The sequence below is a fragment of the Monodon monoceros genome, unplaced genomic scaffold (genome assembly GCF_005190385.1).
Source record: "Monodon monoceros isolate NGI ecotype Baffin Bay Population unplaced genomic scaffold, NGI_Narwhal_1 Super_Scaffold_19, whole genome shotgun sequence".
Taxonomy (NCBI): Eukaryota; Metazoa; Chordata; class Mammalia; order Artiodactyla; family Monodontidae; genus Monodon; species Monodon monoceros.
Window position 1 is genome coordinate 59073563 of NW_021703775.1, and position 26867 is coordinate 59100429.

Here is a 26867-nt window from a genome sequence, read left to right on the forward strand (position 1 = left end):
TTGTGTGATCTTCAATTTCTTTCTTTAATATCTTATAGTTTTCAGTGTACAGGTCTTTCACCTCCTTGGTTAAATTTATTCCTAGGTATTGTGTGCTTTTTGATGCAAATGTAAATGGGATTCTTTTCTTAATTTCTCTTTCTGATAGTTTGTTGTTGGCATAGAGAGCCACAACTGATTTTTGTATATTGATTTTTTTTTTAATCCTGCAACACTACTGAATTTGTTTATTGGTACTAACTTTTTTGATGGCATCTAGATATAGTATTATGTCATTTGCAAAGAGTGACAGTTTTACTTCTTCCCTTCCACTTTGGATGCATTTTCTTTTCTTTTCTTACTTAATTGCTCTGGCTAGTGCTTCCAATACTATGTTAAATAACAGTAGCAAGAGTAAACATCCTGTCTTATTCCTGATCTTAGAGGAAAAGCTTTCAGCTTTTCACCATTAGTATGATGTTAGCTGTGGGTCTGTCATAAATGTCCTTTATTATGTTGAGGTACATTCCCTCTATACCTGCTTTGTTGAGAGTTTTTTTTATCATAAATGGATGTTGTACTTTGTCAAATGCTTTTTCTGCATCTATTGAGATGATCATATAATTTTTATTCTTCATTTTGTTAATGTGATGTATCACATTGACTGATTTGCAGATTTTCAATCAGCCTTGCATTCCTGGAATAAATCCCACTTGATCATGGTGAAGGATCCTTTTAATGTATTACTGAATTTTGCTAATATTTTGTTGAGGATTTTTGCACCTATGTTCATCAGGGATATTGGCCTGTAATTTTCTTTTCATGTGGCATCCTTGTCTGGTTTTGGCATCAGAGTAATGCTGGACTCATAAAATGAATTTGGAAGAGTTCCCTCCTCTTCAATATTTTGGAAGGGTTTGAGAAGGATTGGTATTAATTCTTCTTTGAATGTTAGGTAGAATTCACCAGTGAAGCTCTCTGGTCCTGGACTTTTGTTTATTAGGAGGTTTTTGATTACCAATTCACCCTCCTTACTAATAATTGCTTGGTTCAGATTTTCTATTTCTTCCTGATTCAGTCTTAATAGGTTGTATGTTTCTAGGAATTTATCCATTTCTTCTAGGTTGTCCAATTTGTTGACATATAATTGTTTGTAATTGTCTCATGATTCTTTGTATTTCTGTGGTATCAGTTGTAACATCTCCTCTTTCATTTCTGATTTTATTTATTTGAGTCCTCTTTTTTTCTTGGTGAATCTAGCTAAAGGTGTTATGGGTTCTTAAACAGTTACCATTAAATTTAATCATGTTTTATAGTATGTTATAAATGTATTTAAAGGAATTGTCAGACATGTCTTCTATTAGAGGGGGAAAAAAACTTTTAACATTCAAAACTTGTAAGATTACTTAAATCCTTCAGATGAAAAAATATGCCATTGTTGCATTATTGTCCCCTTGATACTCTGATAGATCTGACAAGTAAGAGAGGAGGCAACCTGTTAACACAACTAGCAATCAGGAATTCTGGTTTCTAGTTTTGACTGTGCCACTCACTCAAAGCCTCATTGTGAACAAGTTCAACTTCTTTGGACTTCAGTTTCCTAAACTGTAAAATGAGAGGATTGGGTAGTATCTCAGAGGACACTTACAGCCAAAATAATTTACGACACAGGGAATTTGGTCAGGCCTGGATTAAACTTTTATTACAATAAAGAATGAATTCATAAAGCTGAAACATTGAATAACTGGGAGAGAGAGCTAGCCATCTTTGCAACCAGATTAGATACAATGTGTTTCCTGTCCTTTCCACAAGTAGCAATGGGAAGAGGGGGAGGGGGGAGCACAGGGACAGGATGTCCTTCCTTGACATGTCACTCACCAGCCTATATCTTTACATTTTTTTCATGGCCATAAGGTCTGATATCCCAGAATTCCATCCCACAAAAGAATTACAAAATGACTTGCTATGGGGACAAAATAAGTGCTTAATTTCAAGTTCATTTGTTAAGTTTTTTCAGGTGCCTTCCTTTCATTATCGCTGTAGTGTGAATTTATAGTGACATAACGTCAAAGACTTGGGAGAAGGATAACATTTAGAGAGAAAGACTAGAAAGGAGTTCGGTGTGCTTTCGGTAGGCTAATACTATCGCCAGTTTGCAAATGAACCGTGGAAGAAACTGGGAACCCGACAAATGAAAAGGGAGAAGTGCCTGGATACCTAAGATAGCTCTAGGGAGCAGAAAGGGACTTTTGTTTTTTCAGGTAGTTTAACTTTAAGGCACTGTGAGAATTGACTGTATATTTGCCAGTCTCCCTTTGATGGCAGGAATAGTGTCACTTATCTTTATATCCCCAGTGACAGATAGCACTTAGAGTCAAATATTTGCTGAAATGACTATAAATTCCTCGGGAATAAGAAAAAACGAGATTGAAATAACAAAGCCTTGGCTATCCGAAACTTTTACAGGATTTACTGCAACATTAACTACAAAGGGAAAAGGACTTCAGCGGAGTAGTGTTTCAGATGAAGTGTCAACAAACCAGAATTTGGAATAAGCAGAAAGCTGTTGTGTTGAGTCCAGGAGAGAGATGATCAGAGTTCCTTCTAAGTGAAAACTGATCAGGCAACAGGTTTGATTAAACCCTAAGTGTAAAAGAAAGGCAGGAGCGACAGCGATACGGAAATGTACAGAACTCAGGAGTGTCTAGGGTCAGAGAATCACCCAAGTCGGAGCAGAAGGGAGAGGTCTGAATGTGCTGGCTGGAGAACCCCGGTACAGGCGCCGGACTGGCGAAGCTCGCTTTGAGCTTGTTTCTTAGCAGAACCACCAGGAAGCCCTAAAAGATGTGCAGCTCGGGCTGGCATTGCAGCGCGATAACTTCCGTGTGTGTGTGTGTGTGTGCAACAGCGAGCGCCGCCCGAGAACTTCCGCGTGCGAGGGAGACTGCAGCACCACCCGCCAGCGCCCTGCCCCTAGAGTGAGGAAACCCGCGCTACCCGCCGGGGGGCGGCCCCCTCCGCCGCGGGCATGGGCGGGACTGGGGCTGGGGCAGGGCCGCGGCCCCGCCCCAGCCGATCACAACCCCACAGGCCGCCCGGGCCGCGCTCGCCGGCGCCACGCCCCGCGACTACATTTCCCAGCAAGCCCCGGGAAGCCCGCGCGCCGCAGTTGACCCATTTCCCGGCCCGTCCCGGGCTCGGTCGGCCCCCGCGCCCAGGCGGCTGCTCCCTGCTGACTGGGGTGTGGGCGGGGAGCGGCGGAGGGAGGAGGAGGCGCTGCTGGCCGCTGCAGTTGCCTCCGCTGCTGGGCGCCTGGGCAGCTCCCCCGGTTCCCGCGGCCGCCATGGACGAGCAAGCGGGTCCCGGCGTCTTCTTCAGCAACAACCACCCGGGCGCCGGCGGTGCCAAGGGTCTCGGGCCTCTGGCGGAGGCTGCCGCGGCCGGCGACGGGGCGGCTGCGGCGGGGGCGGCCCGAGCCCAGTACAGTCTCCCGGGGATCCTGCACTTCCTGCAGCACGAGTGGGCCCGCTTCGAGGTCGAGAGAGCCCAGTGGGAAGTGGAGCGGGCGGAGCTGCAGGTAAAGACCCTCCCGGCCTGGCCCTCTTCATCCCGCCTCTTCGCTCCCTTCCGCCCCGCCCCGGACCCTTCCCCCTCCCCCGCTCAGCCCTCGCTCGTCCCCTCCCCCTTTGCTCCCGCCCATCCCACCCAGAACCTTGTCCCCTTCCTCCCTTCACCTTTGCCTTTCGCCGACCCCACTTCCTCGACCCAGGTTCTCACTCCCGCCCGTGATGCGTTGTTTACCCTCCCCGCACCTTTTCATCTGCTCCTTCCCACTCTTAACTCTCAGGCTCATTTCAGCGCTCTTGCCATTCCACATCTTAGGTCTTCCCTTTCAGTTTACTAATTGGGCTGACAGTAGTTTTGCGAGATGAGCAAATCATGTCCTGTCCTAGTGAGTCCCATCCTAGGTCTAGAGACGGTCCCCGTAAAAGGTATTGACAGTTGGCGCCTGTCTGTAAGGAAGGTGATCAAAGAAGACCAGAAGTTGTGTCCGTGGGGCCTTGACTTTAGGCAAGATGCTGCTCTTGGGCCAAAGTGTTACTAGGAATGTCGGCTCCCTTTTTATATATGTAAATGTTTCTTCTCTTCCTTCTCTCTCACCCCCTCCCGCGTTTCTTTTAGCTGTTTCAGATTCGTGGATTTTGAATGAATTTCGTGAATTTTCACAGTCAGATGATGGTTCAGGGATGGTTTTCAGTTCTCAGAATCTGAAGCTTCCTAAGGGTTAATTTTCTGTTCAAGGTTTTGTGAGATTGACTTGTAATTTAAAAGGAACTAAAAGGGGCTTTTAAAGTTGATTACATTTCCTTTCATAATCTGCAAGGTAAAGTATTGGGTTGGCTGGAAGGTTCGTTCAGTTAATGAATGCGTTGTTCAATAAAGTTCTTAGTGAAAAAGAAAAATGTGTCTCTTATTTTTACTGAAAACCGAACGAGCTTTTTGGCCAGTCCAGTATATCCAGGGAGGAAGCTATCGTGGGCTCTTAGAAGAATGAAAGTGAGGCTGATATTTTGCAGGCCCTTCTGAATTGGTAAGTAGGTTTCAGTGGTTGTTCTTAAAACTTCCAAGGCACTTCCAAGGCATACACCAATTTCGCAAAGAACTTAAAGAACTCTGAGTGGCTGTGCCTTTCTGTTTTACTGGCTAATCCTGTATGCTTATGAAATCTGAGTGTAGTTTTGGTTGGTGAAACACTTGAAGTTAAAATGCTACCCACGGTGTCACCATTTTGGGTAGCATGTATTTTCTTTGGCACTTAAAAAAAAGAAAAGGAGAAATAGAATCATGTGCTGGAACGGGCTGCTTTGGTGGAGTGGAAGTGGTCGTGGAAGGAGCAAGCAGAAAGGGTTATAATACAAGCTGTGGTTGCTGCCAGCTCTGTGACCTTGAGGAAATCCTTTAACCTCTTTGAACTTCACTTCCATCATTTATTCAGCATATTTATTGAGTGCTTATACTGTGCCTCTAGGCCCTGGGATTAATAAAACTGACGAAGCCTCTGCCCTCATAGAGCTTATGTTTTAGTCGGGAGGCAAACAGTCAGCAAATGCAACTATATAGTATACTGATCCACAGTGCAGCTGCTATGGGAAAAATAAATCAGGGTACAAGTGTAGAGTGTGATAGGGGCAGCTGTTTTAGATGGAGTGGTCAGGGAAAAATTTGTAATTTTTCTCATAATGAACTAGCAGTGCATTCCATAAGTGAGCTTGTGGATTTCAGACTTAACGGAAGTATTAAAGGCAGGCTTTAACTTTAATGTTGTACAGTTGTGGATAATGATTTTTGTATGCAGCTGCTTAAATTTTAATTTCTTATCCAGTTTAGGGAATGTAAGATAAATCACACTACTTTGTTCAAAAACAAACAACAATTCTTACCTCATTACCTGGGAAATTTGAGAATTTCCAACCTATCTCAACTCCTTTCCCCCCAACCCCCATATTTAATTTTTCAATTTACCTGTAACTGTAGTTACTCTTTAGTTATGCCCCCTCTACGCCTTTCCCCAATGTATACACATATACACATACTACTTACCGGGTTATTTATCGCAAATCTTAAACTTCTGGTAGGTTTCCCATTGGTGCTCATCATATTAAGGGTACTACATTTTTACAGTATCTTTTGGTTTGTGCTCCAGTTAAATTAAGCATCCATGGAGAAACTTAGAAAATGTGCCATAGTTTTTAAACAGAACAAGTATGTATTTTGGAAGGAGAGAGTTCACAGGAATCTGTGGTCTTTGACCCTTTTATTAGCATAATTGAAAATATATTTTAAAAATCATTTCTTTACATCAACATCATTAAATTTGACCATGTCCTTTTTTTTTCTTTTCCCATTGGAATTTTTCTAGAAAAACAGTAGGAAATAAGAATTGAATGAATGAAATTTGGATCAGTTGGTATCCTGCTTTTATTTTTAAATCGCTGCTTAAGTCATTAACACTAGAGTCAACAAAAATACCTTTAAGATTAGGTCTAATTTGTCCCTTCAGGAACCTGTCAGTCCTGCTCTTTCAAGTTGCCAGGGCAGAGTTGTGAAAGGCAGTCCAAGCTCTCATCTCCCTGGCCTGCCGGCACCACTTCCTCCTTCCTTCAGATCTTGGGAGTAAGGAACTGGCCACATTGTGGCAAAAAATTGGACATGTTTTGCCCCCTTGCCCATCTAGGTTAATATGAAATTCTCTTTTTACTTTTGGCAATCCCCCTCCTGCCTCACCACCACCATTCATATGAGAATAGGTAATTCATGGGAAAAGATTGGTTGCGGTTATTATTGAGCTTTATATTTGTGAAAGGAATTGGAGATAGAATACAAATCATAACATTTGAGAAAATTTTCTGTGTATGAGACATTGTGCTAGATGATTTCAAAGAAACAGTCTAACAGGAGTGATAGAACAAACAAAATGCAGTAGAATCAGAGTTTATCATTTGGGGGGTTTAAATTTTCTTAGGCTAGCATAAGAGAGGAGGGCTAATAGTGAATGGGGAGATTAGCAGGAAGAAAGAATTTATGAAGTAATGAGAACCTAAGGCTCAGTATTTGAAAATTACTGACTTCTGGGAAAGAAGCATGTAAGTAAAAAATAGAAGGTATTGTTCCTAGATTTAGAAGTTTGTGTGTGGTAGAGGAGGCTCTGCTGTCTACCTGGAAATGCTGAATTGCATGAAAAAAGGTGATATGATTGAGTATTAGTGCATATGGTATGGAGGCTGTACTGGAATGTTTATGAGTCTGGGTTTTGGCATTATTGGTTCATATTTTCATTCAACAAATGTTTTCAAGTACCTACTTCATACCAAGTCCTGTTCTAAGGCACTGGAGAAACGATAACGATTAAAACAGATCCTACCTGCATGAAGCTAAATCGTGGGGGAAGACTGGCAGCAATAAATGAATACATTCATCAAACGTTGGGTGGTAATAAGTGCCATGATAAGGTAGGGTAAGGAGGATATGGAGCGCTTGAGAGGGTGGGGTGGGGAAGAAAGGCTTTACTATTGATAAGGTGTTATTTAAACAAAGACCTGAAAAGGTGACATCTGAGGAAAGAGTGTTCTAGGCAGAGGGAAGAGTAGGGGGAAGGGGAAACATGCTCGGAATGTTTGCAGAGTGTTTAGGCAAGTGTGGCTGGAGTAGAGGAGGAGAATGGAAGAAATGATGTCAGAGATACTGGGTCTTGCTCATTGTAAGGACTTTATTTTTGCCTCAGCAAGATGGGCAACTGTTGAAATGTTTTGAGCAAAAGAGTGACACCATCTTTAAATGCAACCCTTTGCAAGGATCCAGAATAGACTTGGAGGGGAGAAAGGGGAGATAAATCAAAGTCTAGTTAGGAGGCTATTTTAATAATCCAAGCCAGAGGTGAACTAGGGTAATAGTGATGCGATAAGTGAATAATATTCACATGTGATAACATACTCAAAATATAATGGATCCTGAATACATTTTTGGAGCTAGAACTAGCAAGATATGCCGAACGATAGGTTGTGAGATTTGAGAAAAAGAGAAGTCAATTATGACTCAATTATTATTATTTTTTTTGCGGTACGCGTGCCTCTCACTGCTGTGGCCTCTCCCGCCGCAGAGCACAGGCTCCGGACGTACAGGCTCAGCGGCCATGGCTCACGGGCCCAGCCGCTCCGCGGCATGTGGGATCTTCCCGGACCAGGGCACGAAGCCGTGTCCCTGGCATCGGCAGGCGGACTCTCAACCACTGCGCCACCAGGGAAGCCCTCAATTATTTTGACTGAGCAGCTTCATAGGACTATTGTGAGGGTTTACTGAGCATTTATTTATTTAAAATTTTTTTTTATTTTTGGCTGCTTTTGGGTCTTCGTTGCTGCACGTGGGCTTTTCTCTGGTTGTGATGAGCAGGGGCTACTCTTCGTTGTAGTGTGCAGGCTTCTCATTGTGGTGGCTTCTCTTGTTGTGGAGCACGGGCTCTAGGCACGCGGGCTTCAGTAGTTGTGGCTCGTGGGCCCTAGAGCGCAGGCTCAGTAGTTGTGGCTCATGGGCTTAGTTGTTCTGAGGCATGTGGGATCTTCCGGGACCAGGGCTCGAACCCGTGTCTCCTGCATCGGCAGGTGGATTCTTAACCACTGCGCCACCAGGGAAGCCCTACTGAGCATTTAAATGGACAAAATAAGCACTTAAAATGACAGTTTATGTTTTGTTATTATTATAACTATTATTTACAATTACAGTGAAAGGCAACATGGCATAGACCTGGATTTAAATCTTTGCTTTAAAACTTACTATTTTATTTCATGCTAAAAATATATGTTTACCATAATTCTGACCTCTCAGGACCTTAGTGTCCTCATTTGTAAGGTGAGGCTGATAAACTACCTTGTGAGAATTAAATGAGATATTTTAAAATATCTAGCAGAAGTCTGGTACATAACACACAGTAAGTGCCGAGTAAATAAATGATATCAAGTGCATGATGTTAAATTTGTACTCCAATTTGTCTCCTTGTCCCCAGAGAAAAGCAGAATCTTCAGTCATAAATCTTCTAAGGCTAGAGAGCATGTAAGTTTCATCCTGGGACCTTGCAGTCTAATACTCTGGGTCTGATTGTGGCGCTCAGGGACATTTATGGAGGAGTGAATTATTGCCATTCCATAGCAATCAGTCTCTCTCCCCGCTGCCCTCGGAGCGCCCAGACAGGTAGCATCAGGGCCACTGTGAGGGGGGACACAGTGAGGGAAGGCCAGGAGGAAGTGGGGGCCACCCTGCGTATCCTGTCCCCTCCTGAGGCACCGTCAGGTGGGATCCAGGGTGGGACTCAGTGTCCAGGAGCCCAGGAGAGGCCACGGGGATCCTCAGGCCAGGAAAGGCAGGCCCGAGGCGGGCCACCCTGGGGCCCAGGGGAGCAGAGGCAAGGTTCCTTGGAGGAGCGGACTCCCCCGGGCAGCCGACCACCATGCTCCTGGCCTGGTGGGTGGTAACAGCCCATCTTTCTGTCCCCCAAGGGGACTTGCCGAGAGAGAGGGGGTGGCCAGCAGTGTGACCCGTCTGTCACGTGAGCTGGGCGCCCAGACTGGATGTGAGCTCCCTCAAGAGCATGTAACAGGCGGGGTTCACTCACAGGGCTGGGCTGGGCTGGGACGGACGCCCCGACCCGGCCCTTCGGCACCCTCTCGCCTCATCTGTCCGTCGGTCAGCCTCAAAACATTGACTGTATACTTGAAATGTTCTTGCTTTTCTTTATAATCCACTATGTGTCTGTTGTTTGGAGCATATAAATTTCTCTGAATATGTTTGTCTTAACCTTGCATGACTTTTTGGATAACAAATTATATACATTTACCAACCACTCTATAAAACTAATCTTTGGTATTATTTGGCCTTTTTAAACCACTTCCTTTTAACTTGGAACAGGTGAGCCCCATTGTGGTATGGTATAATTTTGTAAACAGGTTTGTTTTTCATTCTATTCATATTCTTGACAATTTATAATCTTTAAATATATTTTGGAAAGATTATAGAGGTTCTACTCTTTTAAAACATATCCTACTATTTGTCACTTTAGTTCAGTGTTTTTCAACTTTAGCTGCAATCTTAGAATAATCTGAGAAACTTTAAAAGATATTCATTTCCTGGCCTGTACCCCAGATCATTTAAATCAGATAAGAATTAGGGGGTCCATGGCATTAGTATTCTTTTGAGTTTCCTGTTGGCTCTAATATACAGCAAGGATTGAGAACCATTGCTTTAGTTGTCCTTTTCTATTATTATGTATGTTAGTGATTTCAACACTTGTGTTTGTATTCCAGATATGGATGACTTTTTATATAATTTGGGATATAATTTCTGTTATTTTTCTATTATTCTTTCTGATGGTACCTAGCATTTTTAGGCAGAATAGTATAGTTTGAATCACCTCCTGCTGAATGAGAGATATGATGATATAGTAATCTTTGAGCTGGAATAAACTTTGGAAGTAATCACCTACAACTTTCTTTTAGAGGTAAAGTGAAGCCCAGAGAAGGGTTAAATGACCAAGAATGAAATAGGTTTCATACAAGCCCTGTCACTTAAATCTCCAGATACCTTTATGGTTTTTAAAAAACTTCTCAAATACATTATCTTCCTTGATCCTTACAACCTTCTCAGTTAATCAGAGTCACACTAATGTGACTTATCATTTCCCTTTTTATTTTAAAACAAGAAACATGGAGATTTTACTGTGTTCTATATACTGTTTGTTCTCTAGCTTATTTTATTAGCTACATTTAAGATTTCCTCTTGACTTTGGTGTTCTGTAGTGTCATTATGATGTGTCAAGGTATAGATTTCCTTTTATTTTATTTGGGACTTTGTTAGGCTTGAATCTCTAGATTGACATCTCATTAGTTCTGCAGAATTCTTGGTCATTATCTCTTTAGATTTCTCCTCTATCTTATTCTCTTTTCTTTTCCTTTTGGGTCTCTGATTACATGTATCTTAGGCCTTCTTTATCTGCTCTATATTTCCCATTTTTTTATCACTACAGGCTTTATTCCAGATAATTTATTTTGATTTATCATCCAGTCCATTAATTTTCTCTACAGTTGAATCTAGTGTTTTAAGGTCATCCAGTGAGTTTGTGATTTTGGTTATTGTTGAACTTCAGTTTTGGTTCCATTTATAAATCTGCTGCATCTTTTCTTAGCAGCTTCCTATTCCCTGAAGATATTTTCAGGGTCGTCTTTTATTCCTTAAACCTAGTAAGTATAGTTATTTCTTTTTCTTTGTTTTTAATTAATTAATTTATTTATCTTTGGCTGCATTGGGTCTTCGTTGCTGCAAGCGGGCTTTCTCTAGTTGCAGCGAGCGGGGGCCTACTCTTTGTTGTGGTGCATGGGCTTCTCATTGCGGTGGCTTCTCTTGTCACAGAGCATGGGCTCTAGGCACACGGGCTTCAGTAGTTGTGGCAGGTGGGCTCAGTAGTTGTGGCTTGCGGGCTCTAGAGTTGTGGCTCACAGGCTCAGTAGTTGTGGCTCATGGGCTTAGTTGCTCCGCGGAATGTGGGATCTTCCAGGACCAGGGCTGGAACCCGTGTCCCCTGCATTGGCAGGCGGATTCTTAACCACTGTGCCACCAGGGAAGTCCCCAGTTATTTTGAAGTTGGAGTCTCTCTTCTTCCTATGTGTGAGGTCTTGGAGGTCCCTTTCTGTGGTCTGGTGTTTTTGCTGGCTCCTGCTCATGATGACTTGTTTCTTTGTATGCATAGATACCTGTGTGCTGCTCACTGTCCTTGAAAAAGTATAGGACTAAATCAGGCCTCAAATAAAGGTTTCTTCTTCAGAAAGTTTTGCCTTTGTTTCTGGTGGGTTTCTAGAGGCATTACCTAGACTGACCCACTTTAAAGCAAATTCGTTGCTTGAAGTTTTGGAGCACCCAAATAGTTGACGCCTATTTTGGTTGTAAATACTTATGTGGGCCAATATACTTCTGCTTCACCTTTGCCTTGAGGGTATAGGCCCTTTAGGGCCTTAGCTAAATGTATATCTCCTATTAGACTCTATACTCTGGATGGTTCTGGTCTTTGCATTTTGCCTTTTGGGTCCTGCAAAGCTGTCAAAACTGAAGCTTGGATTTGTTCTGATTGGTCATCACCAAAGGGCAAAAGTGGCTTTTGTTCCCTTACCTCATGGGTTCCCATTTTCCCTTCAATTTTGGTCAAATAATCCTTACTTTCTTACCAGCTTTGCTTTTTTTTTTTTTTCCTTTTTTGCGGTACGCGGGCCTCTCACTGTTGTGGCCTCTCCCGTTGCAGAGCACAGGCTCCGGACACGCAGGCTCAGGGGCCATGGCTCATGGGCCCAGCCGCTCCGCGGCATGTGGGATCTTCCCAGACTGGGGCACGAACCCATGTCCCCTGCATCGGCAGGCGGACTCCCAACCACTGCGCCACCAGGGAAGCCCCAGCTTTGCTTTTTAAGATGATTGTAGAAATATTTTATCTAGAACTTTTAGCTCTTTTCAGTAGGAGAGTTGTTTCACGGCATCGTTACTAGAAACTAAATTCTCTTATATTACTTTCAAAAACTGACAAATAAAAATGGCCCCAATAATTATTTGGGGAGAAATATCATTGATAGCATTTCTTTTTCAAGAGATGTGCCTATAGCCCTAAATATTATTTACTATCTAAATTACTTTTCTTTGTACTGGTAGGATACTTACAACTTTTCTCCAAAATCTTGGTAATTTAGGCAGAATTTAAAACAAACCCTTTTACTAATCAGCCTTTGAAAGATGTTTGAAAGTCCAAATAATTGGGACTGGTTTCCCTTTGTCAGCCTACTATGTACTTGATGTCAGCTACACTTTTTTTTTTAATACTTTCTGATTTATGAAAGTTTTAATTCTGGGCCATTAGAAATAAAATTGCCCTTGGGATCTTTGGAGTTTCTTGCTTTGGTCGCCATTTTGATAAAACAGTTTATTGACCGTCATAATTTGACAGTGGAAAGTGTGGACCTTCTAGTCAGACAGCTCCATAACTTCTCATTTATAATTTTTTTGGACCTCATTTTTATTTATTTTATTTTACTTTAAAAATTTTTATTTATTTATTTTTTGGTCACGCTGCTTGGGGGATCTTAGTTCCTGACCAGGGATTGAACCTAGGCCCTCGGCAGTGAAAGCGCGGAGTCCTAACCACTGGACCACCAGGGAATTCCCTGGACCTCACTTTTGTTTGTAAATTGTAGATAACATACCCACCAAGCAGAGTAGTTGTAAGGTTTTTAAAAGATAAAATATGCACAGTACATGACCCATAATAGGTGTCCAATAAATGGTTTGCTCTTCTTGGTTGAAATTTCTAGGGACAGAATGCATTTGATTGTATTATTTATTTAAATCATGTTTTAGAAGCCATGAACTAGTTTCAGCGATCCATTTGGCATAGTAGCTGCTTACATTCTCTTTGCCCTGTTAGTAGTGATTTAAGGACAATAAATTGACAGTAGTGAAAGCAGGGAGCAGCCCCAGAGATGGCAGTAGTAGGTGGTAGTAACTTGCAGGCATTGCAGCCTGGAGACATAATAGAGGAAAATTGTAGTTTGGGAGAGAAACCTGAGGCAAGAAAGAGAAGTTGAAAAGGGGGTAGAAGAAAAGAATAGACAGGGAAAGGAGCAGAGGGGTTGAGGGGAACATAGGCAGACAGGAGGCAGAAACTGCACTGCACACATTCACCTGTTCTTAATTCCTAATGGATGTATTTTCTATAGTCTTCGTTTTAGCACTTACTACTGTAGAATTTTAAGGCTGACAGGGATAGACACTAATCGTATTTTTACCTCCTGAGGGACCTTAGAACTTAGGCAGTCTCATCCCTTGTTTTATCATTTAGAGCCAGAGAGAGGAAGTGAATTGTCTTAGATCACTCTGTGAGTTGGTGTAGATTTAGGTTAGAACTCAGGAGTCCCGGTACTCAGGCCAGGCCATTGTTCTCCATACCACATTGTCTCCTTTTATTGATCCCTCACCCTGAATGACTGCTTCTGATCTGAAGTAGACAAGAGAATTATAATATTTACCTGAAATCACTACTAATAGGGTGAAGAGAATGTAAGCAGCTACTATGCTGAATGGATCACTTAAACTAGTTCATGGCTTAACTATTTAGGTATGCTTTGAATAGCTGTCATAATTTAAAGAAAATTCTTATTTATTTCAAGCTTTTCTTCAGGTAAAATAATTTAATGAAACAATTATATTGTAAGGGGCTTAGGAAGAGTCTTCAACAACTTATGTTCTTGAAATGTGTTTAATAATGTATCACTCTAGTTTCTTTTAATACTTTTATTTATTTTTATGTAGTGAATATTGAAATAAAATGTTTATTTCTTTTTAAAAAATGTCTGCAAATTTGGGACTTTTGCAGCTTGCTCTGAGAGTAGCCTAATTAAGTTCTGTATATATTTATTAATATAGTTTGTGTTTATTGATCATATATCAGATTTTGTGTAGTGCTTTAGTTATTAGGTTATTCTTAGCTCACCTACTTTACATATGCTATATTTGAACAGAGTAATATGTCAATCATGTATTTGCTCTTATGCAGTAAGGTATTTGAGGAAATAAAATTCATCTTCGGGCTTCCCTGGTGGCGCAGTGGTTGAGAGTCTGCCTGCCGATGCAGGGGACACGGGTTTGTGCCCCGGTCTGGGAGGGTCCCATATGCCGCGGAGCGGCTGGGCGCATGAGCCATGGCCGCTGAGCCTGCGCGTCCAGAGTCTGTACTCCGCGACGGGAGAGGCCCCAATAGTGAGAGGCCCGTGCACCGCAAAAAAAAAAAAAAAAAAAATTCATCTTCTTTGGCAGACTTTAATGCTGTTTAACTTTTGTTATAAAAATACCCTATCTGAACAAGATGATGGGATATTAGAAAATACTGTTACATACGAAGGAAAATTTGTCATACAGTTAGTTAGAAGCAGTATGGCCAAAGGAAAATGAGTAGGTATTTTGTTCTGGAGATAAGATAGGGAGAAAAATAAGGGAGCAGAAGCCCTGGAATTCAGGTGAGCTCTGGGAAATAGTGAGTAAGGTTGGGTGGAATAGGTATTTTGGGTGTGGTGAATAGGTTCTCGGCATAACTGCACTACAGGGATCCAAGGAAAGGGCGGGGCGGGGGGGTGAGTGTTTCATCTCCGTACACACAGGTTTTATTAGCACTCATTTACATGTGACAGAAATTGGATCCAGTACCAGCATATCTAGTTAGGAGAAATAAACAGGATGTCAAATTCCACAAGGGTGATACCAGTTTCACCTGATGGAAAATTACAGCCCAGTCTGGGACTTGTTCTCAGTTTTTTTGTTTATACCTCCTAAATGAGAAAGTTAAGCAGTGAGCTAAGGAGCCTAAATGATAGGCACAACTAAAACCTGCTCCTGAGGAATGTGGATTCCTATCAAGCTAAAAGGAGGGAATAGGAGGAGCCTGGGGATCTGGGTCAGCATACTTACTGAACTTGAAAAAGCAGTCAGTCAGGGAAGATGGTGCCTTGGTCACACTAATAGAACCCATACTCTATCTGTTGTTTTCTCTCTTTCGTTTCTTCTTTACCCTCCAATAATAATAATAGTTTTATTTACTCAGCACTTGCCATGTCCCAGGTACGGTGCTAAACACTTTACATGTATAATCTTTTTTTTAAATTAATTAATTAATTAATTTATGACTGCATTGGGTCTTTGTTGCGGTGTGCGGGCTTTCTCTAGGTGAGGTGAGCGGGGGCTACTCTTCTTTGTGGTGCCCGGGCTTCTCATTGCGGTGGCTTCTCTCGTTGTGGAGCACGGACTCTAGACACGTGGACTTCAGTAGTTGTGGCATGCGGGCTCAGTAGTTGTGGCACGTGGGCTCAGCAGTTGTGGCTTACGGGCTCTAGAGCGCAGGCTCAGTAGTTGTGGCGCACAGACTTAGTTGCTCCACAGCATGTGGGATCTTCCTGGATCAGGGCTCGAACCCGTGTCCCCTGCATTGGCAGGCGGATTCTTAACCACTGCGCCACCAGGAGAGTCCCTATAATCTTTTTTAATCATAATTTAAAAAATCATAATTAAAGGTATTCATAATTATTCCTTAATTCATAGATGAGAAGAGAGGTTAAATAATTTGCCATGAGAAAAGTTTGAGTGATGGGCCTGGGCATAGTAAGTAGAAGGAAATATTTTGACATTTTTCTTGTTCTCTCATGCTTCTGAGTCAACGTACAGGCCTGGATATTTTCCTCTCCCTTGTCTGGTGAATTTCTAATCATCTTCCAACATTCATTTTACTTTCTTTGGGAAACCTCTCTGATCTCCAGACACAGTGAAGCTTCATGCTCCCCTAACAGTTTTGTATATATAAGAAAGAAGCTTTGTTATGCAATGCCGTCCAGACTGGTTGGTCAGTAAACCCGAAAAGATGGTTAAAATGACACTTGAAATAATTTAAGTTAAAAATATATAAACATACGGTCATTTGCCAGCGTAAGACCAGGCCCACTGACCCTTCACTGTTGTTTTTTAGAATGCTGATCGGAGTTCTGTGTTGTCATTTTTTTTTTTTTTTTTTTTGCGGTACACGGGCCTCTCACTGTTGTGGCCTCTCCCTCTGCAGAGCCCAGGCTCCGGATGCGCAGGCTCAGCGGCCATGGCTCACGGGCCCAGCCGCTCTGCGGCATGTGGGATCTTCCTGGACCGGGGCACAAACCCGTGTCCCCTGCATCGGCAGGTGGACTCTCAACCACTGCGCTACCAGGGAAGCCCGTGTTGTCATTCTTGAATAAGCTACAATTATAATGTATTGTTAATGATTTCTGGTTTTGGTTTTCCTTGAGTAAAGCACAGTGAGTGTAAAACCGTAGATTTTTAATGACCTTTCTCCAGTCTTTTACAGTTGTTTCCCCCACATCTAATTTGACAGCAATATTTTTTAGGGTGTCTCCTTTACTGTCTTTCTTTCTGAAGCATTCAACAGTCTTTGTCTTCATACCCATATTTTGCTGGTTTATTTAATATTTAATTGAATTATCTAATCAAAGTAACAAGTGCAGCTGCCGTAAACAGGTTTGGGAGGAAATCTAGTTGACTCTTGGTCAACCAGTGTGTATGAGTAAACTACACAGAATACTATACTCTAGCTTTTAATGTTTAATATACCTTGGGCTTTGGGCAGTGTTTTACAAAGGGGCTAGAGAATACTGGTTAATCCATAGGGTTGGTTAAGAGAGGATTCGTGGTGAGAACTTCTACTGTATCTTGATTATACCACCTATCTCATACTTTGCGTATTTGTTTCCTCACTAGATTGTGAGTCACCTTAAGGGTATTCTTATTTCCCTAAGGTTCAGCCGAATAACTTGCATATAGCAGTTGCTTAATATATGGTTCTTGAATGAATCATGTATTAGGTTACATTGTTACATGAATATGTATTAAATATGTGTCTCTGTATGTATACCTTGTCTCCCAGCTAAATTGTGTCCTTAAGGGCAAGTCTTGTGTCCTACACTTCTTTGATATTTACAGTGTTTGTCATTGTAATGTACAATGGTTGTCCCTTGGTGTCTGCAAAGCGTTGGTTCCAGGACCCCACCCCCATGGATACCAAAATCCACAGATGCTCAAGTCCCTCATATAAAGTGGTATAGTACTGTAAGCCCTCCATATCCACTGGCTCTGCATCTTTATGTTGGTATACAGAGGAACAGTATATCTGTCTCTTGCTGCTAGCTATGACTTCCACTGGAAGGAGCCTTTTAGAGCAAGTTGTGTCTGAATTCTGCTGTTTAGAGCGTTGCCTGAGCCCTGCCACGTAATTCTGACAGAGCTCATTTTCAGGGATGCTGCTGGCTTCATAATTGCAGCCTGATGTTAGCTGCAGCAAATGGTGCTTGGGTTTTGGTAGTTTTGCCTGTAGGTTTGTTTTCTTCTCCCTTTGTGTGTTAAACACTGACTGCCAGGAAGTGTCTTTGGCATCATGTCCTAAGAAGTCTTTACAATCATCAGGATAATGTGACAATTTTTTCTTCTTTTCTACAGCCCATACCTTAAAATTTTATGCACAGTTCTTATTCCTTCTAAGTAGATAACAAATGGAATAGTTCTTCTGTGAAGATAAATCTAATTTTAAATAAAATATCTAGTCATCATTACTTTGTATTCTACTTTTCTTTTTGTAGTTGCATTACCAATATGTTGTGATTTCAGACGTTTTTGAACTCTGTTTCTTTAAATAATAAAATAGAAATGCTTCCCTTATCCAGAATTCAGAATGAAAAGTTCTGATTTCCTTATCACTAAGCCTGCATCTTTTCATCAGAAATTAAAGTTTAGCCTTTCGGATCCATGTAGCTAGCCAACTAAGTGAGAATGAGCCCAAAAAGACTAAAATATGAAAATACCAAAGTTGCCAAAAGCTCATAGAAAATTTGTTGTGGATTAAAAAAAAAATTATGCTTTTGCTTGCAAGGTTTTTGGTTGGAACTCTAGGCACTTATGGAATACCTGGCATTCCTCCTACACTTTGGAGACACCATGGAAAAGAGGCAGATATGGTTCCAGTTCACACGGAGCTTATAATCAAGCAGTGATACTTAACTTCAGGTAGACCTGAGTCCATCATACCTATGGTAATATCCACTTTGCCAGTGCCATTTTAGTTTTTCCTGTTTAAAAACCAACCAACCAGTAGTAACTACAAAAGGAACCCCCTTCTTAGCTCTTATCCATTAGTACGGTCACCCTATCCCTTATTCTCTTTCATTTCTCTGTACAGGCCACATTTACTCCCTTCAGCTTTATACTAATCTCATCTTTCTCTCTCTCAGCTTCTTTGTTCTCTTTCTCTTTTTTGGGTTATTCATTTCTCAGTCTCTTATGATCTTGCTTCCCGTTCTCCAGTCAGATAATTGTTCACCAGATTTTACTCTTTTTTCCAGTAGTTACACTTTTTTAAAAAAATAATTTTATTTTATTATTATTATTTTTCATGCCACGTGGCTTGTGGGATCTTAGTTCCCTGACCAGAGATTGAACTCACACCCTCGGCAGTAAAAGTGTGGTGTCCTAACCACTGGATCGCCAGGGAATTCCTGTCAGTAGTTACACTTTAAGTCCTCTCACTCCAGTTGATTGCTTTTATTTAGATGCCTCATAAAATTATATCTTTACTTAGTCCTGGTACTTTACACAGTTACAATTCTACATGTCTAATTTCTTGCTAAAATCTTCACCTGGGTGACTTATCACTTGAAACTCAATCGTACTTTCTAAAATCCTTCTCCCAAACCAACTTGACCTTCCTCCCCATACCCAGCCTCTCGTTTACCTTGTCTAAAAACCTAGATTCAGCTTTCACTGAACATTGTACTCTCTTGTCTTCACTATCCCAGCCGCACATCTGATTGTATAAACTCTGTGTAGTTTTAAATCCATTTAATTAATTAATTAATTTTAAATTTTATTTATTTATTTTGTGTTTGCGCCACGCAGCACGCAGGATCTTAGTTCCCTGACCAGTGATCGAACCCATGCCCCTTGCAGTGGAAGCCTGGAATCTAAACCATTGGACTGCCAGGGAAGTCCCTAAATCCATTTTCAATTATTTAATTCCTAATACTGTTGTTACCCTGGTTGAGACCCTCATCACCTCATATCTGGGTGACTGCAGCAAGGGACCTTCCTGATTTTTTACCTCTGGTCTCTCCTTTGGCCAAGGCATTCTGCACAATATTGCCTCTCAAGCTTCTAAAAATATTGATTTGTTCAAGACATTCTTTTTTTATTTTTCATTTTTTCCTGTAGAAGATTTCAAATCTCTCCATAATTCGGCTGTTTATATTTCCTACCTATTTGGTCTTTCCAAACCAAAATAATGTAATCTTGCTTTGTGCATAAGCCATGTCTACTTTTTCTTTTTTTTTTCTTTAAACCATTGCTCAAAAGGGTTTGCATCCTGGAATGTCCTTCCACCATCTCATAGTTTGTATTACTCTTTCAGATTTATGGGTTCTTTATTCAGATTTAGCTTAAGTCCCATTTCCAACATGAAGCGTTTTTAGATACCCTTAGTTTTTAGTGGTTGTTCCTTTTTTAGTACAGTTGATCCTTGAACAACACGACTTTGAACTGTGTAGGTCCACTTATACACAGATTTTTTTCAATAGTAAATACTACAGTACTACACCATCTGAGGTTGGCTGAATCTGCTGCTGAGGAACCACGGATATACAGGAACTGCCAGTATGGAGGGCCAACTATAAGCTATACAAGGATTTTCGACTACACAGAGGGGAGATGCCCCTAACCCCCTGTTGTTCAAGGGGTCAGCTGTACTTGCTGTGTCATTTGGCACTTAGGCTGTGTTACCTTATACTGTTTCCTTTTTAAGAATCTGTTCACTTAATTTAACAGATATTTATTGGGTATCTGCAACATGCAAGTGACTTCTGGGGCTTGGGGATATAGCAGTCGATAGCAGAGACAGTACCTTTCCTCTTGGAGCTTTAGCAACTTCATCTGTAACCAATTAAAAAAAATTTTTTTTTTCTAGCACCTATCACAGTACATGTTAATAATGACATTGTTAGAATGGAGTTCAAATTTACAGGAAGGAGCTCCTGGACTAATAATGCAGAGCCCCCTTTCCTTCCCCTGCTGCCTTACTGCTGACCAAAATACAGATAACTTTAGAGAAGAGGATGATTATTCTGTAGGATGAGGATATCTTTTGTAAGGTGGCTGTTGTCTTGGATTCAATAATAAATTTTTAAAAAATTAGCCAAAGTAATACTGCCTTGGAAAACATTAACTCAATTGTATACCATTAGTCTCCCATGAAAAGGATGCAAATAAGTAGAATGCAAGCAAATAGAAATCTTTTTTAAAAAGAATATTCATCATCTTGGGATCAGTACTTATTCAGTTCTGTTTTTCACACATGTCATCTTTGGTTTTATAGAAGTAAAGAATGTTAAACTCGGGCTTCCCTGGTGGCGCAGTGGTTGGGAGTCTGCCTGCCGATGCAGGGGACACGGGTTCGTGCCCCGGTCTGGGAAGATCCCACATGCCGTGGAGCGGCTGGACCCCTGAGCCATGGCCGCTGAGCCTGCGCGTCCCGAGCCTGTGCTCCACGATGGGAGAGGCCACAACAGTGAGAGGCCCGTGTACTGGAAGAAAAAAAAAAAAAGTTAAACTCTTTCATTTTATGGTTGATGGAACTGAGGCTCAGAGCAGTTAAATAACTTTTATAAGTTACACAGATTAGTGAGAGAACCAGGAGTAGGAATTTCACATCACATCAGAGAACACTGAAGTTTTGTACAATACAGTTCAATAATTGATGTATGTAGTATGGCCCTGAGTTATCAGGAAAAATTAAGTTATGTTCACTGACTTTTTTGAAAAGTGAAAGCAGGAATTTATTGATCTTTTAGATTCAGTATACTTCAAAGCTTAAATGAGTTAATTTATATCAAATATTTTTTATATATGTCTATGAGTCTTCCCTGTTTTCCCTACTTTGTGTTCTCTTTTGTTTGCTTTTCAGACTGAGTAAAGATTGTAACTCTTGACATTTTAACCTAATTTTTTATATTGGTTTTTTTGTTGTTGTTTGTTTTTTGGCCACGCCATGCAGCATGTGGGATCTTATTTCCCTGACCAGGGATTGAACCCGTGCCCCCTGCAGTGGATGCACGGAGTCTTAACCACTGGATCACCAGGGAAGTCCCTTATATTAGTTTTTTTAAAATCAGAAAATTAACGTATTATGATAATTGAAAGTCAGGTAGTTGTTAATAAAAGCTTGTTTTAACAAAACTTGACTTCCCTAGTTAAGGAATCTACTTATATTGATTTTTTTTAAGCAATGTTTTTGTAAACTTGCTATAACGTGAAATAGAGAAGAGATTTAGAGCATGAAACACTGACTAGAAACCACTAATTTTTCTACAAAAAAGAAACAATTTGAGTCCTTATTTAGAATTCAGAGTTAAATTTAGATTTTATTTTTAGAAACTGTCTAAATTTTATATTTAGCAGTTTTAAAGGAAACCAGAGCTGGACAGTGGTTAAAATGGTAAAAGCAGACTTTAATCAGGAACCATTGAAGTAGAGGGAAAGAGACCTTAATATGGAACTGGGCTTAATCCCGATTACAACAAGGAAACGTGGGATATGTGGCCAATGAGGAGGGTGTGTGTGCGCATGTGTGTTGCGGGGCAGGGTGGGGCGGTAGGTGGATGGAAATTACTAAGAAGAACATCAGGGATCAGGGGGGTTTCTGACTAAACTGACCTTACAGGATTCTTGCTGAAGGCAGGCCAAGGTGATCAGATATCACCCAGGGGATGGTGGGGATGAGGAATTTGATTGATAATGAGGTTGGTCAGATATTGAAGGTGATGGGTTCTTGCTAAACTGATTTAGTAAGATTCTTTTGTGTTTTTTAAAAAAATTTATTTATTTATTTATTTATGGCTGTATTGGGTCTTCGTTTCTGTGCGAGGGCTTTCTCTAGTTGCGGCGAGTGGGGGCCACTCTTCATCGTGGTGCACGGGCCTCTCACTGTCACGGCCTCTCTTGTTGCGGAGCACGGGCTCCAGACGCGCAGGCTTGGTAGTTGTGGCTCACCGGCCTAGTTGCTCCTTGGCATGTGGGATCTTCCCAGACCAGGGCTCGAACCCGTGTCCGCTGCATTGGCAGGCAGACTCTCAACCACTGCGCCACCAGGGAAGCCCCTATTTAGTAAGATTCTTGATAAAATTGGGCAACGTAAAGATGGCCATGGAAATCCAAAGACTGGGTCTAATAGAAGAGAGAACTTAGAGGAGCCTGACTAAAGTTTTGTCAAGGAGAGAATCTTTGTCAGAAGAAATGATTTATTTAAAATAAGAAGAGCTAGGGACTTCTCTGGCTGGTGGTGCAGTGGTTAAGAATCCGCCTGCCAATGCAAGGTACACGGGTTCGAGCCCTGGCCCGGGAAGATCCCACATGCCACGGAGCATCTAAGCCCGTGAGCCACAACTACTGAGCCTGCGCTCTAGAGCCTGTGAGCCATGACTACTGAAGCCCGCGCACCTAGAGCCCGTGCTCCACAACAAGAGAAGCCACCACGGTGAGAAGCCTGCACACTGCAATGAAGAGTAGCCCCCACTTGCCACAACTAGAGAAAGCCCGCGCACAGCAATGAAGACCCAACGCAGCCAAAAATAAAATAAATAAGTAAATAAAATTAAAAAAAATAATAAATAGGGCTTCCCTGGTGGCTCAGTGGTTGAGAGTCCGCCTGCCGATGCAGGGGACACAGGTTCGTGCCCCGGTCCGGAAAGATCCCACATGCCGCGGAGCGGCTGGGCCCGTGAGCCATGGCCGCTGAGCCTGTGCGTCTGGAGCCTGTGCTCCGCAACGGGAGAGGCCACAACAGTGAGAGGCCCGCGTACTGCAAAAATAAAAAATAAAAAAAATAAATAAAATGCGAATAGCTGTATCTTCAAAACATAAGAAATATATAGAAAGATAAAAAGTAGATAGTACTCCTTCCTCTCCAATCCTTGTCACAAATCTGTTTAGACATAAATTCTACTAACAATCTAATATGTGTCCCTCCAGAATTTCATGTATATACACATGTAAACACACACAGTTGGGTTTTTTATTGAACTCGCATTTGCCTTGGCAATAATTGCATCTTTACATTTTAACTTTTTCCAACTAAGATTTCTCTCTTTCCTTAAGCAGAGATATCCTGTACTTAAAATACCTAGGAATAAACTTAAGAATTTATAGGTTTTATTACTTTTGTGAGTAGGATTCTTTTTTCATTACATTTCTAACTGGTTATTTCCAATATGTGGGAAAGCTGTGCTTGTGTGTACAAAGTCATCTAGTTACCTTACAGAAATACCTTATTCTTTCTAATGTTTGGTTATTTTAGCTAGAAAAGCCAAGTGTAACTATTTCCAATATTTATTCCTCCTTTTCCAGTACTGGTTATCAATCCCAGAACTTTATATTATGGTAGTGGTGCTGGAGAGTCTCCTTTTGTTCCTTTAAAAAAAAAACTTAAAAAAAAATTAAATGGAAACTGTGTAACTGTTAAGTGTGGTATTTGTTAGTGGTTTCTAAAAATTACTATCTAGGGCTTCCCTGGTGGCGCAGTGGTTGAGAATCCGCCTGACAATGCGGGGGACGGGGGTTCAAGCCCCGGTCTGGGAAGATCCCACATGCCACAGAGCAGCTAAGCCTGTGCGCCACAGCTACTGAACCTGTGTTCTAGAGCCTGCGAGCCACAACTACTGAGCCTGTGTGCCACAACTACTGAAGCCCGCATGCCTAGGGCCTGTGCTCGGCAACAAGAGGAGTCACTGCAATGAGAAGCCCACGCACGGCAGCAAAGAGTGGCCCACGCACGGCAGCAAAGAGTGGCCCCCGCTCACTGCAATTAGAGAAAGCCCGCGTGCAGCAACAAAGACCCAGTGCAGCCAAAAATAAATAAATAAATTTATACAAAATAAAAATTACTATCTAGCATGTTAAGGAAGTTTCTTCTTAGTTTTCTAGGAGTTGTTAACAGAAATAGATAATAAATTCTGTTAATTGATTTTTTTTTTTTTTTTTTTTTTTGTGGTTCACGGGCCTCTCACTGTTGTGGACTCTCCCGTTGCGGAGCACAGGCTCCAGACGCGCAGGCTCAGCAGCCATGGGTCACGGGCCCAGCCGCTCCGTGGCATGTGGGAATTTCCCGGACCGGGGCACAAACCCATGTCCCCTGCATCGGCAGGTGGACTCTCAACCACTGTGCCACCAGGGAAGCCCTGTTAATTGATTTTTTGCATCTCCTAAGATAATATGTTATTTTTTCTCACTTATCTTACTAACGGCATAAGCCTGGCTGTGGAGTATTTTTTCTTTTGATATACTGATGTATTTGATTTGTTTATATTTTATTGAGGATTTAGGATTTTTGCCTATGTATTCTTAAAGTCATTATTTTGGGTAATCTTGCTTTGAACTCAGGTGCAGAGGGTTGAGTTCTCATACTTTTCAGTTCATTGCACATTATTATTGGTCTGCACCCAGTCCCTCTCTTCTTTAATTTACTTATCCATTTTTATCTCCATTTCTCTCATATTTTCCTTCCATTGTTTTTATGTATCTTTGTAAAATATTATTTTTTCCTGTGCATGTATTTTTTAATTTACAAAAATCAAATTGTATAATTTTCTCTTACTTTTTAAAAAGATTCATCTGTGATATTTTATGAACATGAAAGCCATTACTTTTAACTGTTTGAGAATTTCTGTGACATATTAATGAGTAATGGAATTACTGGTTTGTTGGGTATATGTAGACTTAATTTAAGTAATTTGCTGATTGGTTTCCAGACTGATTGCCCTTGTCTATGTTTCCACTAGCAGTGCATGATCGCACTTTGCTGTTAACACTTGGCATTATCTAGAGTGCTAATTCTTGCTAGTCTGATAAATGTGAAGTTATATCTCCTATTTATATTAATTTGTATTTTTCTGGTTATCACTGAGATTAAGCATCTCTTCCTAAATTTGTTAGCCTTTTGGGTTTCCTCTTCTCTAATTTGCTTGTTTATATCCTTTGTAAGAGCATGGAATGTCTGTCTCTTTATTGAGATCATCTTCTATCTGTAGTCACAAGTAGGATTAGTTTTCTTTTTTCCTATAATTTATTTTTGGTAATTTTTTCAGATTAGTGTTACAGTTTTAACAGGAAACAGAATGATAGTTTTACTTATTAAAGCTAAATAAATCTAATACTTGTAAAGTAGGCTAAGATGAAGTCATTGGATTTGTATTTATATTAGGAACATCACTTAAAATAACAGGCATTGTTTTATGTAATGGATTTAATTTTAAAAAGGCATCTTTTCTGGATCTTATTTTTAAAAATTAATAAAAGGAATATACACACACACTCTTGTAGCTACTTTAATTGTTTTGGGAAATGTTATAGTTTTGTGTGTATATGAAAACCAAGATTACCAAATATATTTCTAGTCTGGAAACTCCAGCCTTGTGTTACCTACCACCTACATGGAATGCCCACCTTAACAGTAAAATCAGTAACATATAAACTTATATTTCAGTCTTACCCTCCTTCCTTACAAGCTCTTTTCATTATATCCTTATTGCCTTTGTATATTATTTACATATAAGGCAAAATGTCTTAATAAAAACTTAACTCTAGCATCTATGTTTTCTTCAGATCTCTGTTAGTGTACACATTTATGTTTTAAATATGATGGGTTTGTACATAGTTATTAACTATTTTGTTTTTGTTTGTGTGACAATGAAATGAGTTATGAAACACTTATTCAGAGCAATATAACATAGGAAGAGCTCAATAAAAGTTCGATTTATTAATTTTATATATTTTCATATGTGTATAAGTCCTTATACTTATTTTTAGTAATTATGTAACCAAAACAGATGTTATTTTTGCTTATCTTTCTACTTCTGCATACAAGAAAGTTCAGAAGGGACTTCAGCAAACTGTTCACATTGGTTATCTCCAGGTAATGGAATGGGGGTAAAGGAGTGATCTGTTGGTTGTTCCTGTATATCTTTATATAAAGTTTGAAATTTTTTTCCATTTTACAGTATTTTTAATAAGGAAGAATATTTTTAAAAAGCAAACAAGATATAGCTTATCAAACTGATCTCTTTATGAGTTTGGATGGGTTTGTTATAGGACAATGGTCAACATATGGCAAAATGGTCCATATTAATAATTCTCATCAAAGAAATATACATTAAAGCAATGAGGTACCCTTTTCTGTCTATGAACCTCCCTTCCTTCCTTCCTTCCTTCTTTCCTTCCTTCCTTCCTTTCTTGCTGCGTTGGGTCTTTGTTGCTGCGCACAGGCTTTCTCTAGTTGTGGTGTGTGGGCTTCTCATTGTGGTGGCTTCTCTTGTTGCAGGGCATGAGCTCTAGGTGTGTGGCCTTCAGTAGTTGTGGCTCACAGGCTCTAGAGCGCAGGCTCAGTAGTCGTGCTGCATGGGCCTAGTTGCTCCACAGCGTGTGGGATCTTCCTGCACCAGGGCTCAAACCCATGTCCCCTGCACTGGCAGGCAGATTCCTAACACTGCGCCACCAGGGAAGTCCCTGTCTATGAATTTTAAAAATCAATGATAACAATGCTAGGAAAGATGTTTTAAACTTTACTGTCATACATTGTTGTTTGTATTGTCAACTGGTTAGTATCTATAAGGAAACAGTTATATTTTGACCTAGTAATTCTATTTGTCGTAGTCTATCCCAGAGAAGTAAACAAAAAATTGCCTTAAAAA

General features: G+C 40.9%; 1 protein-coding gene across 2 annotated transcripts in view; it reads left to right on the forward strand.

The window, feature by feature from the left end:
* Positions 1-3204: 3204 nt before the first annotated feature.
* STRN (striatin) overlaps positions 3205-26867 on the forward strand; it is a 106149-nt gene continuing 82486 nt past the window's right edge. For both annotated transcript variants that reach the window (XM_029232017.1, XM_029232018.1), the window contains exon 1: positions 3205-3556. In XM_029232017.1, the coding sequence (XP_029087850.1) occupies positions 3323-3556 (234 nt within the window). In that variant the 5' untranslated portion in view covers positions 3205-3322. The remainder of the gene's footprint in view (positions 3557-26867) is intronic.